We start from the raw sequence: 15601 nt of genomic DNA on the forward strand, positions 1-15601 counted from the left end.
TGTCCATTTTCAACCCAACTTTTTAACCCAGCATTTTTAGAGTGTAGCATCATTGATAATATTTAGCATATATTTGAATGTGTTAATTCAGGTAAAATCGCTCTTTAAGGTAACAATCTTAGATACAGTGGCAGGTTTTTCATTCATACACTAATAATTGACAAATGGAAATGACAGACAGTTACGTATAGCAAAGAATCGAATTATGAACGAATGTGTTGTGAGGGGCTTCAAGATGTTCAATGACGGAGGGGGTCAGTTTGACGTCAGTCAAGATAAATTATCTCTATAAATAAGGGGGAAAGAAAGCTACAGATGGAAGTAAGTAACCAGCACTCCCAAGAGAGCACAGTAAGATACCTTCATCTGTCCCGCGCGCGCGTCATCTGAATATGCCGAATTCAAGCAGCTCCACATCTTCCACAAAGAGCATCCGGAGAGCTGCGTCTGAACTCGAGCGCTCAGATTCGATCACGGTAAGAACCTTTTACTTCATTAAATAGCTTTAGAATGAAGGAGGGAAAGGAAAGAAAGAATTATTTGACATTTCCTCCTCGTCAGTATTGGTAATAATAAAATAGAGATGCTTTTACGCATTAAACTTCATGGGAGTTTGGTCATGAAAATCTATACTGTCTACATTCATCTACACAGATGGACAAATACAGTATTTGGTCGCTTAAGACTCACTTTATGTATTGATGTATGAATTTTATTCTATTAGAAAACGAGATATCAAACCAAGTGCCATTTAGAATACCATTTACAATAAGTTAACTAACATGAACTAACCATGAGCAATACATTTATTACAGTATTTATTAATTATTGTTAAAAATCCAGCTGTTCATTGTTAGTTCACAGTTAATGTTAACAAATACATTTGATTTTTAATAATGTATTAGTAAATGTTGAAATTAATATTAACTAAGATTAATAAATGTGTAGAAGTATTGTTCATTCTTAGTTTATGTGAACCGAAGTAGTTAAATAATGAAACCTTATTGTAAAGGTGCTTATATAGCCTACATTACATTATACAAAAAACTGTATAACATGCATTATTCAAAATATAATAAATGAATTTTGAATAAAAAATTAGGCGTTTATGAAGTTAAAGATCGCCCAGGATTTGTTTGATGTTTAGATGTCAGTTAGTTTGGTATTATCTAATGCAAGTACTTTCATACTTTTAATATTTTGAGAAATAATGTTATTAACTTCTACTACTTCTCGCATATTGAGTATGGTGTAGCAATTGAGATGCACCTCCTCTACCGTTTTGCTGCGCGTAAATGGTATCTCCGTTGAGATTTACGCACAGCATTAAGCGGTGAACAGTCGCAAACGCTGTGAAAGCAGTCTAGAAGTGGCTGTAACATCGGCTCAAGAGCAAATGATTAAGTCTGGGCTATATGACAGGTTTACATAGACTGCATTGAAGTTCTTATGCGCTTTTGGAGATGTAAATCACCTCCATCTGATGTCCAACAGGTAAGCTAGTCTATTATTTCTAGATTAGATGCATCTTAAAAATGAATAGAAATGGATGTGTCGTCTTAAATGATGCGCGGTCTTCTCTTTGAACAGTCTCAGAAGTTTGTGGGAAGGCGGCAGAGTTTGATCGAGGATGCGCGTAAGGAGCGCGAGGCGGCGGCAGCGGCAGCGGAGGCTGCGGGTCTCACCGAGCAGATCGTGTTCGAGGAGAGCGATGGAAAAGCCTTGCTCAGTGTCTTCTTCTCTCTGAGGAGTTCAAAGAGCCCAGCGCTGTCCCGCACTTTCAAGGTCTTTGAGGTAAAACAGACGGATTTTTGTTTGTTTGTTTCTGCAAAAGATTTTAGAACAGATATCATGAAGAAAGAAATGCTAAAAAATTGGTTTTTGGAAATATTTTAGGCATTTTGGGTTCTTATTCTCAGGTTAAAATCTTTTAGGACTATTTCAAATGACTTGGTCTTTAATTTGAAATGTAAATTATTAGTTATTTAAGTTAAATATCAGACAAAATGTGTATGTACATGTGTATGTTGCGCATGAGTTACAAAACTAGAAAACTGTAAGATTATAATATTAAAGGTGCATTTAATATATTATTCTAAACATGTCTAAATTTGTATAGTCTAAAAGAGTATACATTTTAATCTAAATCCAGCAAAATGCAAAATTGTTGCAAATTATTGGAACTATTGACACTATTTAAATGTATTAAAAATTAATATGAAAATATATAACTATATTATTACATTTATTTATATGTATATAAATGAATTTAAAAAATCAAATGTTATAGTTTTGGTCACTCTTTAGTTCTAACTTCTACTTTTAAACTTCAAATTTACTGCATATTAATAGTTAGTAAGGTAGTTGTTATAGTGTTTATGTTTAGGTGTGAGGTACACTGTAAAAATATTTTTATGATTTGTTTTCACAACATTTTTTCTTTTGTCAAATCAACTTAGATAATTCATGTGGTTCAGATAACATAATAGTTTGAGTTTCTGATTAAATCAATCGCCTTCATTGTATTAACTCAAATTTTTAATTTCAATTAACTCAATTTTAAGGCCACCAGGTAACTTACTTTAAGTTAAACCAACAATTCTTTTTTACAGTGTAGGGTTAAGGGATGTAGAATATGGTTATGCAGAAAAAGGCATTAATATGTGCTTTATAAGTACTAATAAACAGCCAGTAACATAAAAGCTAATAAGCAACTACTTAATAGTGAGAATTGGTCCCCAAACGAAAGTGTTACCAGAGTTTTTATATTTTATACATTTAAGAGTTGAACTCCATAAAGAAAAATGACATTTTCACTTTCCTAATGGCAATATTTCTACAACATGTGTATGAATTTATAATATTATTATTATTTTTTAATTTTATTGTAATTTTCAACTACTGAACACCCTAGACATTTGAAGCCAAGATCCACCATCTTGAGACCAGACCCAGCCGAAAACCAAAGGATGGCTTGGAGGATCTGGAGTATTATATTCAGTGTGAGGTGCACCTTTCAGACGTCAGCACGCTGGTCAGCTCTCTCAAGAGAAGTGCAGAGGACGTCAAAACCACAAAAGAGGTCAAATGTGCGTCTATTAAAACATAATGTTCATATGTTTTTCCTTTTCCATATTTGAATGTCATTTATGCGTAGTACTTTTGTGTTTCTTCAGTCCACTGGTTTCCCAGAAAAATTGCTGAATTGGATAGATGCCATCATCTTGTTACCAAATTCGATCCCGATCTGGATCAGGATCATCCAGTAAGTGTTGGAATAGCTTCTCTATTCTAATAAAATTAAAATATATTTGATTACCCAAATTCTGTCATGTATTTCTTATATAAGTTTTTTGATGTCTTCGCAGGGCTTCACTGACCCTGTTTACAGAAAACGACGGAAGATGATTGGAGACATTGCCTTCAAATATAAACAGTATGTTGCAAAACTGTTTACCATGCAATGTTTGCCTCTCTGGACATGTTGGCACAGATATTTGATTGACACCTGTCTCTTTCCAGTGGAGAATCGATTCCTAGAGTTGAGTATACGGAAGAGGAGATCGGAACATGGTGCGTTTGTACTGAAATACACAACCAATTCCAGAAAAACACAGCCAGAGATCCTTGAACTGTGTTTTCCATTCAAACTTCTCATATACAACTAAATGTGTGTGCAGGCGAGAAGTGTATTCCACCCTCAGAGATTTGTACACAACCCATGCCTGTAGTGAACATTTAGAGGCTTTCCGGTTACTGGAGAAACACTGTGGCTACAGTCCCGATAACATCCCTCAGCTGGAGGATGTGTCCTGCTTCTTAAAAGGTACCAATCAAATTATAGCACAGCCAGAAAACAGTGCAACCCGTACGTCACTCAACATGATATTTAATATAACAACTCATGTTTTGTTACTGTAAATATTATTCAGTATTGCCAGTAACAGAAAATTAACATAAAACATCACAATATACTAAAACCTTTTGGACCAGTTAGAAGACTTTAGCAACCTTATAGCCGTGCCACAGCAACCACCCAATGACTGCATACTAACATCCAGAGCATGTACATAGCAACACCTTAGTAACCCACCCCAATAATCCTAGGAACCACCCAAAACACGTTAAGAACTGCATAGCAATGTGATAGTAACCAATCAGAACACCTGCTTAGCAATGTCATAGCAATCACCTAGAACAACCTAGCAACAACATGGCAACACCTTGGCAGCCTCCTAGAACTCCATTGAAACCACTTAGAACACCTTGGCAACCTCATAGGCATTTCACAGCAACTACATACCAAAACCCTGGCAAACACCTAGGACACCATTGCAAATCCATAACAATGTGCTAGCAACCACCTAGCAATGCCATCACAACCTCCTAGAACAACTTAGCAACCACATAGCCAATAGAAACTGGCTAGAACATCCACATAGCAACACCCTAGCAACCCACCCCGAATCCTAGGAACACCCAAATCAACACAGGAACAGCATAACAATGCTATAGTAACCACTCAGAACGCCTGCCTAGCAATGTCATAGCAGTCACCTAGAACATCCTGGCATCATATTGGCAACCACCCAGAACTTCCTCAGGGTTATGGATTACCTAGAACACCTTAGCAACATCATAGCCATGCCACAGCAACCACCCAGTGACTGCATACTAACACCCAGAGCATGTACATAGCAACACCTTAGTAACCCACCCCGATAATCCTAGGAACCACCCAAAACACGTTAAGAACTGCATAGCAATGTGATAGTAACCAATCAGAACACCTGCTTAGCAATGTCATAGCAGTCACCTAGAACAACCTAGCAACCACATGGCAACACCTTGGCAGCCTCCTAGAACTCCACTGCAACCAATCTGTAACACCTTGGCAACCTCATAGGCATTTCACAGCAACTACATACCAAAACCCTGGCAAACACCTAGGACACCACTGCAAATCCATAACAATGTGCTAGCAACCACCTAGTAATACCATCACAACCTCCTAGAACAACCTAGCAACCACATAGCCAATAGAAACTGGCTAGAACATCCACATAGCAACACCCTAGCAACCCACCCCGAATCCTAGGAACACCCAAATCAACATAAGAGCAGCATAACAATGCTATAGTAACCACTCAGAACACCTGCCTAGCAATGTCATAGCAGTCACCTAGAACATCCTGGCAACATATTGGCAACCACCCAGAACTTCCTCAGGGTTATGGATTACCTAGAACACCTTAGCAACGTCATAGCCATGCTACAGCAACCACTCAGCGACTGCATACTAACACCCAGAGCATGTACATAGCAACACCCTAGCAACCCACCCCGAAAATGCCAGGAACCATCCAAAACATCACAGGAACCACATAGCAATGCCATAGTAACCACTCAGAAAACCTGCCTAGCAATGTCATAGCAGTCACCTAGAACACCCTAGCAACCACATAGCAACACCTTGGTAACCACCCTGAACTCCCTTGTAACCTCTTAGAACACCTTGGCAACATCATACCCATGCCAGAGCAACCATTCAGCAACTACATACCAAAAACAGCTCCATAATAATGTGCTATCAAAAACCTAGTAATGCCATAGCAACCACCTAGAACACCCTAGCAACCACATAGCCAATAAAAACTGCCCAGAACCTCCACATAGCAACACCTTGCAACATCCCAGAACACCCTAGGAATGGCATAGCAATACTACTCAGAACATAGCAATGTCATAGCAATCACCAAGGACAGGCAAGCAGCAGCATAGCAACACCCTAGCAACCAGACCGAATGATGGTGATGAGTTTGGCACAGTCAAGCACCTCTCTCTCTCTCTCATGCCCAAAGAGCGCACAGGATTTCAGCTGAGACCAGTGGCAGGTCTCCTCTCTGCACGAGACTTTTTGGCCAGCCTGGCCTTCCGTGTGTTCCAGTGTACGCAGTACATAAGGCACGCTTCCTCCCCCATGCACTCCCCTGAACCGTAAGAGACTTCCTGTCACACATTTTACATTTATGAGGACACTTCCTTTTTATTAAGCATTTGATTTACATCCGGACGTAGACAAACTGCTTAGTACATGATGAAACACTGCAACCCAGTAAAGATGTATGCCAAATAAAATAAAAGGTGCTAAAATAAAAAGCTTAAATACTAAAAATAAATAAAATAACAAAAAGAGAGTAAAAAAAAAAAAAAAAAAAATAGTACTTATTATGAAAATAATATCCGGTCTAAAATGACCGAATAACAAGAGGATAAAAAAAAGTAACATTTGCTTTAAATGAAAATAATGGCACAGTCACTAATAATCATAATTATTTTATATCTTTTCCTTTCCAGGGATTGTGTCCATGAACTTCTTGGACATGTGCCGATATTGGCTGATAGAACATTTGCACAGTTTTCTCAAGTAAAAAAAATAAAATAAATTTTATTTATTTATATATATATATATATATATATATATATATTAATGTATATTTAAATATATATTAATGTATATTTAAATATATATTTATGTATAATTTTCCATATTTCCTTACATTTTCAATCTTGGATCTATGTCCTCTCAGAGTATTGGTCTGGCCTCTCTTGGAGCTTCTGAGGAAGATATTGAGAAACTGTCAACAGTAAGTACAAAGCATCTCACATCTTATCAAAATCTTCTGTACTAAAAACTCTGAATGTGTTTGTTCTGTGTGTGTTTTTCAGCTGTATTGGTTCACGGTGGAGTTTGGACTGTGTAAGCAAGGAGGGAAGATCAAAGCATATGGGGCAGGACTGCTGTCATCTTACGGCGAGCTGGTGGTTGGTGGAGTTTATCAAAAGAATTGCTTTGCTGCTTTTTATGATGAATGTGTTTGACATTTAATGTTGTCCACTTTTTCAGCACTCTCTCTCAGATGAGCCAGAGATACGGGAATTTGACCCGGACATTGTATCTGTTCAGCCATACCAAGACCAAACGTACCAGCCCGTCTATTTTGTGTCGGAGAGCTTCACAGATGCGACAGAGAAACTGAGGTGAGCTGCAACAAAAATACTCTTTTGCTGTCAGTATTGTAGGTTTGGCCATCATATTTTTAGCTATGAATGAAAATAAGTTGTAAAAAGTGTAAATAAATATTTTAACTATTTTATATTATTCCATGCTCACTAATAAAGTTAAAATAGGATATTTATTGTGTACATTTGCATTTTTGTCTTTATTTTTATTTGCAAATAATTTCAACTGTTATTTATAAAAGGTGTTAAAAAACAACTAAAAGAAAAGATACTGTAAGTAAATTTAAATTATATATATATATATATATATATATATATATATATATATATATATATATATATATATATATATATATATATATGATGTATATATATATGATGATAAAAAACATACAGCACACAATTAAATTCTCAGAATGAATGAATGAATGAATAAATGAATTTATTATAATAAAAATAAAAGTTAAAATAAAAGTTGCTAAAACAAAAAACAACTAAAAAGATACTGTAAGCAATTTTATATCATGCATGTATGACAATAAAACATAACAGCATACAATTACATTCTCTGTAATTAAAAATTGAATTAGTGAATGAAAATAAATAAATATAATTCTTTTTTAATTTGTGTAAAAAAAAAAAAAAACTAACATATTAAAATAGCCCATGAAAGAAATGGATGGATGGATGAATGGATGGATGATGGATGGATGGATGGATGGATAATCGATTGATGGTGATTCATGGATGGATGGATGGTTGATTGATGGATGAATGAATGAATGAATGAATGAATGGTGGATAGATGATGATGATTTATGGATGGATAGATGGATGATTGATGGATGAATGAATGAATGAATGAATGAATGAATGAATGAATGAATGAATGAATGAATGAATGAATGAATGATGGATGGATGAATGATGGATGGATGATTCATGGATGAATGAATGAATGAATGATTCATGGATGGATGGATGATTGATGAATGGATGGATGGATGGATGATTCATGGATGGATAATTGATTGATGGATGATTCAGGGATGGATGGTTGATTGATGGATGAATGAATGGATGAATGAATGAATGGATGGATGGATGGATGATTGATGGATAATTTATGGATGGATGATTGATGGATGGATGGATGGATGAATGAATGAATGATGGATGGGTGGATGATTGATGGATGAATGAATGAATGAATGAATGAATGATGGATGGGTGGGTGGATGATTGATGGATGAATGAATGAATGAATGAATGATGGATTGATGATGGATGGATGATTTATGGATGGATGGATGGATAATTGATTGATTGATTGATGGATGGATGGATGGATGGATGGATGGATGGATGGATGGATGGATGGATGGATGGATGAATGAATGAATGATGGATTATGGATGGATGGATGAATGAATGAATGATGGATGGATGGATGATTCATGGATGGATGGATGGATGATTCATGGATGAATGAATGAATGAATGAATGAATGAATGAATGGATGGATGGATGGATGGATGGATGGATGATGGATGATTGATGGATGGATGATGGATGGATGGATGGGTGAATGAATGGATGGATGGATGATGGATGGATGGGTGGATGATTGATGGATGAATGAATGAATGAATGAAGGATGGATTGATGATGGATGCATGATTTATGGATGGATGGATGGATGGATGGATGGATGGATGATTGATTGATGGATGAATGACTGAATGATGGATGGATGATTCATGGATGGATGGATGAATGATGGATGGATGGATAGATGGATGGATGGATAGATGGATGGATGGATGGATGATTCATGGATGGATGGATAGATGGATCATGCATCACATGTCCATGGACTTTTTAATGAAGTCTTTAAAATGAACACTAATTAATATTTATAATAGTTTTAGATTGCATAAAGCATGTCACACCACAGGACATGCCAACTTTCCAAAAGTATTTTACTTTATTTCATTCATTATTTTCTAACTTATTTTATCTTATTTCAAAACACATTATGTAAAGATTAAATTACTCCTTAAAAATCAAGTAGCAAGTATTGACTAATAAAAGAAGGAAATTATTGTATACATTATCATTTAATTTATTGTTTTAATTGTTTCTATAACAATAATTACACACATTTTTTTTGTTCTGTAAAACAGAGCGTACGTGACCCGCATCAAGAGACCTTTTTCTGTGCGGTTTGACCCATACACAGACAGCATAGAAGTGCTGGACAACCCTCTGAAGATCCAGCAAGGACTGGAGACCATCAAGGATGAACTGAAGATTCTCACGGACGCCCTGAATGTGTTGGCTTGATCCTGCCACGAGGAGCCAATCAGCTCTCCCGTTTCTCTGTGCTTCACATGTGACGTTGTTCTCATCGTTATGCTGTGCGTCTCTGTCTAAATCTGCTGCTAAAGAAGTCGTTGCTTTTAAAACGCTGAGAGCCAACCTTAAAACCTCATGTTGGAACTAGATACCACAAACCTTAAAGGGTTAGTTCACCCAAAAATGAAATTTCTATCATCAATTACTCACCCGTTCCAAAAAAGTACACATTTCTTTCTTCTGCCGAACATCAAAAAGATATTTTGAAGAAAGTGTGTAACCAAACATTTTAAACAAACTTCAATTATATAGTCAAATCATACAATTATTCATCAAAATCTTCTTTCATGTTCCACAAAAGAAAGCCACACATATTTTTAGAACGACAAGGGTGAGTAAATGATGACAAAACTTTCATTCTTTATATGTGGATTAATGGATCACTCTGTGACTAAAGAGAAATTGTGTCAACATGACATATAAATTATACCCATTGTAAATTAAGCTATTATGGGGCCGTTTACACGACAGCATTTTCAACTAAAAACTGAAAACTTTTTATGCGTTTTAGCCGTTCATTTACACGACAACTGCGTTTTGGGCAGTAGACCCTCACTGCAGAACATACAAGATCCAGGGGGCGGAGACAGGTAGGTTCAGTGATATGTAAAGTGGGAGGAGTTGGACCCAGATCCATGGGGTGGAGATGGGTAGGTTTAGATCCAGGGGGTGGAGACAGGTAGGTTCAGGGATATGTAAAGTGAGAGGAGCTGGATCCAGATCCAGGGGGTGGAGACAGGTAGGTTTAGGAATATGTACAGTGGGAGGAGTTGGATCCAGATCCAGGGGGTGGAGATGAGTAGGTTTAGATCCAAGGGGCGGAGACAGGTAGGTTTAGGGATATGTAAAGTGGGAGGAGTTGGATCCAGATCCAGGGGGTGGAGATGAGTAGGTTTAGGGATATGTACAGTGGGAGGAGTTGGATCCAGATCCAGGGGGTGGAGATGAGTAGGTTTAGATCCAAGGGGCGGAGACAGGTAGGTTTACGGATATGTAAAGTGGGAGGAGTTGGATCCAGATCCAGGGGGTGGAGATGAGTAGGTTTAGATCCAAGGGGTGGAGACGGGTAGGTTTAGGAATATGTAAAGTGAGAGGAGTTGGATCTAGATCCAGGGGGTGGAGACAGGTAGGTTTAGGAATATGTACAGTGGGAGGAGTTGGATCCAGATCCAGGGGGTGGAGATGAGTAGGTTTAGATCCAGGGGGTGGAGACAGGTAGGTTTAGGAATATGTAAAGTGGGAGGAGTTGGATCTAGATCCAGGGGGTGGAGATGAGTAGGTTTAGATCCAGGGGGTGGAGACAGGTAGGTTTAGGAAAATGTAAAGTGGGAGGAGTTGGATCCAATCTCGCCCCTTGGATCTCATGTTCTGCAGTGAGGACCATCTCGTTTTGGGGGCCTGAAAACACCAACTTATGAAAACATGTTTCAAAGTGCAAGTTTTTGAATACGATCTCTGTGTAAACTACAAAAAAACCCCCCATAAAAACGATGACATCATGCGCATACATATTACCAAAGTCCCATTCAAGAAAGTCTGTTCACTCGGCTGCCATATTTCAGACATCCAAGGCCAAGTCCTATCTATTTGAATGGGGGAATCCTGAAATCTCAAAAACTGCTTGGCAAACTCACAATTTAATAACATATTTCAAATCAGAAATAAAATCTGACATGAACTGTGCCATTAATGTTGTTTCTTATGCTCAAATAGCGTTAAAAAAGCTAATTTTTCAGGCTAGACGAGCCAATGTGCATGTGCAGTCCTAAGCGCGAGTCTCTGGTTTCTATGGAAACCGGTGTAATGAGAAACATTATAAGTCCGTTGAACCAGTGGGATCACTCGGAGTCCTAAAGGAGACCCGATGGATGTGGGGACTCGATTTCTCACCACATCGGAGCTTCTATCGGCAGCTGCAGTGATGCAATGAATTTATCAATCAGTGATTGGCTCTTTTACTTAGAAGGCGGAACATATTCTGCTAAATTGCGCGTTGCAGTTTCTCCCATTCATAACTAATAGGAGTGAACCATCTTTTTATATCTGTAGTCCTTAATGTAACATTTAGTTTAAAGGCATTTAGTGTTTCTTTACAAAGTAACATCGCCATCTACTGGCCTGGCAGCAGAATACAGTCATTTTTTTCATTGATTTGACAACAATGTCGTCTGTACGAGAAAAACACAAAGGAAAAGGTTTTCCGTTTTTTGGTACATTATTGACGTGTAAACGTACCCTGAAGCTATCGAAGACAAAAATTATTTATGAAATATCACCAGATGAAGTGCTATACTAAAAAAAAAAAAAATAAAACAAATATGTACAGTATATAATCAAACATGTATAATCGATACAAATTGAATGTATGAGTATTCCAAATATATTCCTAAAATAATACATTGAGCTGATGTATTCTCCTACAGAGGGTAGAAATATTTTATTAATAACAGCGAATCATTCATAAAAAATACTGGTCTACTGATCGATGCCTGTTTATATTCATCTTTCTTCAGAAAATATGAAATATAAATATGAATAATCTATCTCTGCAAACAATGGCATAAAAAGTGAAATAAAGTTGCAAGAAAACAGTGTAATGCAAAGTGGATATTATGTGCTATATTATAAAGAATATATTTGAAAAATATCCCAAACTATTCTTGTGGTTTGCTTTCTGACTTTCATACTTTCAGAAATGCTTTTCACAGGGAAAGTACATTGGTTTCAGAAGGCTAGAAAACAGTAGGTATTCAAGTTTGTTTTAAATAAAACAACCACCACCAGATGGTAGTCTAAGCATATGTGTAGGTGAGGCGTCCAACACCAGCACTTTTTTATATTATGGACAGCATAATGACTAGGGCTTTTGTAAGGGTCGTGTCCTGAGGTTAGAGGTTGAAGATCGGGATAAGGATTCCGATTTTGGATCCAGTTAGTGGGAAAGATTTGCCATTTGAATACGCAACCAACCACTAAATACATTTTACGAAGATCCCACAGTGCAATACGTCATGTAGTAAATCAGTAGGTGTAGGATATTACTCTAACTAAGACTGATATATTATTGTAGTGTACATAATTTTAACAATTAAACTGAGGTCATTGAGTATAAAACAGAAAGCTATTCATGTAAAACTGTGGATATTGCTGACTGTACATATTGGTTATCACGAACTCTCCTGAGCCTTTTATTGATAACCTCTAAAGATTTGTGCTGGACTGGTTGGTCCTGTTTCATATGGGCACTGTTGTGAATGGCAATGTGAAAATGCAGCTTACTGAATGCAGTGAATGATTTATTGCAAGGCCCTACAGATCTTTTGGGTTTCCTGCTTCCCTCATCTGATGGATAATAGGAGACAGAGGAAGAGAGGTTTAATGTCTTTATAATGGTGCTTCCAGTAACAGAGTGCATTGATAATTCATGCCAGCAGCAAGCCCCCCCTTTTTTCATGTGCCACTATTCTTTGTCTTACCAGCAGGGGTGCCATTTTGCTGTCACATAAAACGGCCCATATACTTTTCTCTAATTTTCTCATACATTTCTACAAGACTTTAGGCTGTTTGTCATCACTTTGCATATTTCATTTGCTTTGTTTTGGCAACAAGCTGTTAATTTTTACAATGCACAGTTTCTGATCTCCACATTTTGCCTTTTTTATTTTGCCTTATTTTGCTTTATATTGCCTTATTTAACTACCATAACAGAATGGAATTTCATTGAAGATCAATTCCAACCCTAAAATGAGTTTTCATCAAATATCATTGGCCAATCCAATCACACCATTTTTAAATCAAAAACAGCCTACATTAATCTTAATGATCATGACATTTAAAACAATAAACAATTTTTTTTTCAAATATTTTAGTGCTTTATACAAAACAGATTGTTTTATAAATATATAAATATTATATAAATTAATATTATGTATTTGGTTCTTATATATATTATACTAATATATATATATATATATATATATATATATATATATATATATATATATATATATATATATATATATATATATACATATACACACACACACACACACACACAGTTTGCACATACATATACACTACCATTCAAAAGTTTGGAAACATTACTATTTTTAATGTTTTCGAAAGAAGTCTCTTCTACTCATCAAGCCTGCATTTATTTGATCAAAAATACAGAAAGAAAAAAAATATATATTGTAAAATATTATTACAATCTAAAATAATGGTTTTCTATGATAATATACTTTAAAATATAATTTATGTCTGTGATGTCAAAGCTGAATTTTTTAGCATCATTACTCCAGTCTTCAGTGTCACATGATCCTTCAGAAATCATTCTAATATGCTGATTTATTACAAATGTTGTGGTGCTTAACATTTTTTTTTTTTTTTTTTTTTAAGGATTCTTTGATGAATAAAAAGTTATAAAAGAGCAGCATTTATTTAAATTAAATCTTTTGTAACAGTATACACTACTGTTCAAAAGTTTGGGGTCAGTATTTTTTTCTTTCTTTTTGGAAGAAATTAATACTTTTTTCAGCAAGGATGTGTTAAATTGATGAAAAGTGATGGTAAAGATTTATATTGTTAGAAAATATTACTATTTTGAACATCACATTTCCAAAAAAGATTTATATTGTTAGAAAATATTACTATTTTGAACATCACATTTCCAAAAAAATATTAAGCAACACAACTGTTTCCAACTTCGATAATAACTGAGTAACAAATCAGCATATTAGAAAGATTTCTGAAGGATCATGTGACACTGAAGACTGGAGTAACGATGATGAAAATTCAGCTTTGCATCACAGAAAAAAACACACACACATTATATATATATATATATTAAAGTATATTAAAATAGAAAACCATTATTTTAAATTGTAATAATATTTCAATATTACTGTTTTTTTTTTTTTTTTGTATTTTTGCTCAAATAAATGCAGGCTTGATGAGCATAAGTGACTTCTTTCAAAAACATTAAAAATAGTAATGTTTACAAACTTTTGAATGGTAGTGTATATAATGTATACATATATATATATATATATACATACATATATATATATATATATATATATATATATATTGTATTATATATTATATCTGTAATTTAATTTAAATATATTTAATATATATATATATATATATATATATATATATATATATATATATATATATATATATATATATATATATTAAATATATATATATATATATATATATATATATATATATTTAATATATATATATATATATATATATATATATATATATATATGTATATACAGTTTGCATTTATAGTATATATTATTACATATTATATATAAAAATTTACAAATGAATTATGTATAATATATACACACATTATGGATATATATTATACACACATATATATATACATATATATATATATATATATATATATATATGTTATTGTGTTTTGGTAAGACAGTAGCATTTTATCAGTTGGAGACTAGTGTCCATGAAAAATAACATCTGCTTCAAATAATGGCCGTTATTGCTTTGCCAGGTGATGGATGACATTTCCAAGTAATTCAATCAAACCAATTTAAGTTCAATTCAAGTCTAGCTAATTCTTCATTATCTTCTCAGTGCTCTGAATGGGTCAGCCTGTAAAGTGAATTACCATCATTACAGCCACTATTCGCGTGAGGATCGATAAGGCAGGTGGATATCAGAGGAAATAACGGCATAAAGTGTTTCATGTTCTCTCCTTATCATCCGGGCACTTTCCATTGTAAAATTTTACACATCGACTCCGTCTGGAAGCCAAATACTACTCTAATATTGATGACGTGTGCATTTCTGAAATTCTGAACTTTTATTGTTTTATTATACATGCATTTATTTATGAATTGGCTGAGATTGTGTTTGGGAAATAACGTTTTAGGAGGCATAATATTTTAGGAAAGCACATTTTCTAACGTCCATCGACCTTTTTGTGATCTGGACTTCTTGGAAAACAGCACCAGGGAACTCGGCTGGACTGCTGGAGAGGATTCACTGACCACCACCTCGAGTTTTACCTCTCACGGACATGCGCACAAGAGGGGCGGGGGGTGGAGGGGGGTGTTAAGGGGCGGGTTTGGGTATATAATACTTCTCTCACAGAACTTTTGCCTGTCGCCTGATTTT

The 15601-nt window shown here is 35.3% G+C and overlaps 1 protein-coding gene across 1 annotated transcript; it reads left to right on the top strand.

The window, feature by feature from the left end:
• The first annotated feature begins 343 nt into the window (after window positions 1–343).
• Window positions 344–12880, top strand: th (tyrosine hydroxylase). The gene is made up of 13 exons (XM_067378849.1): window positions 344–476; window positions 1591–1794; window positions 2915–3089; window positions 3177–3265; window positions 3369–3436; window positions 3523–3573; window positions 3681–3826; window positions 5862–5997; window positions 6358–6427; window positions 6591–6647; window positions 6730–6825; window positions 6908–7041; window positions 9211–12880. The coding sequence occupies exons 1-13, from the start codon at window positions 393–395 to the stop codon at window positions 9368–9370; spliced, it is 1470 nt and encodes a 489-aa protein (XP_067234950.1). The 5' UTR covers window positions 344–392; the 3' UTR covers window positions 9371–12880.
• The last annotated feature ends 2721 nt before the right edge of the window (window positions 12881–15601 follow it).

Source organism: Chanodichthys erythropterus, chromosome 24 (assembly GCF_024489055.1).
Source record: "Chanodichthys erythropterus isolate Z2021 chromosome 24, ASM2448905v1, whole genome shotgun sequence".
In the NCBI taxonomy this organism is placed as follows: domain Eukaryota; kingdom Metazoa; phylum Chordata; class Actinopteri; order Cypriniformes; family Xenocyprididae; genus Chanodichthys; species Chanodichthys erythropterus.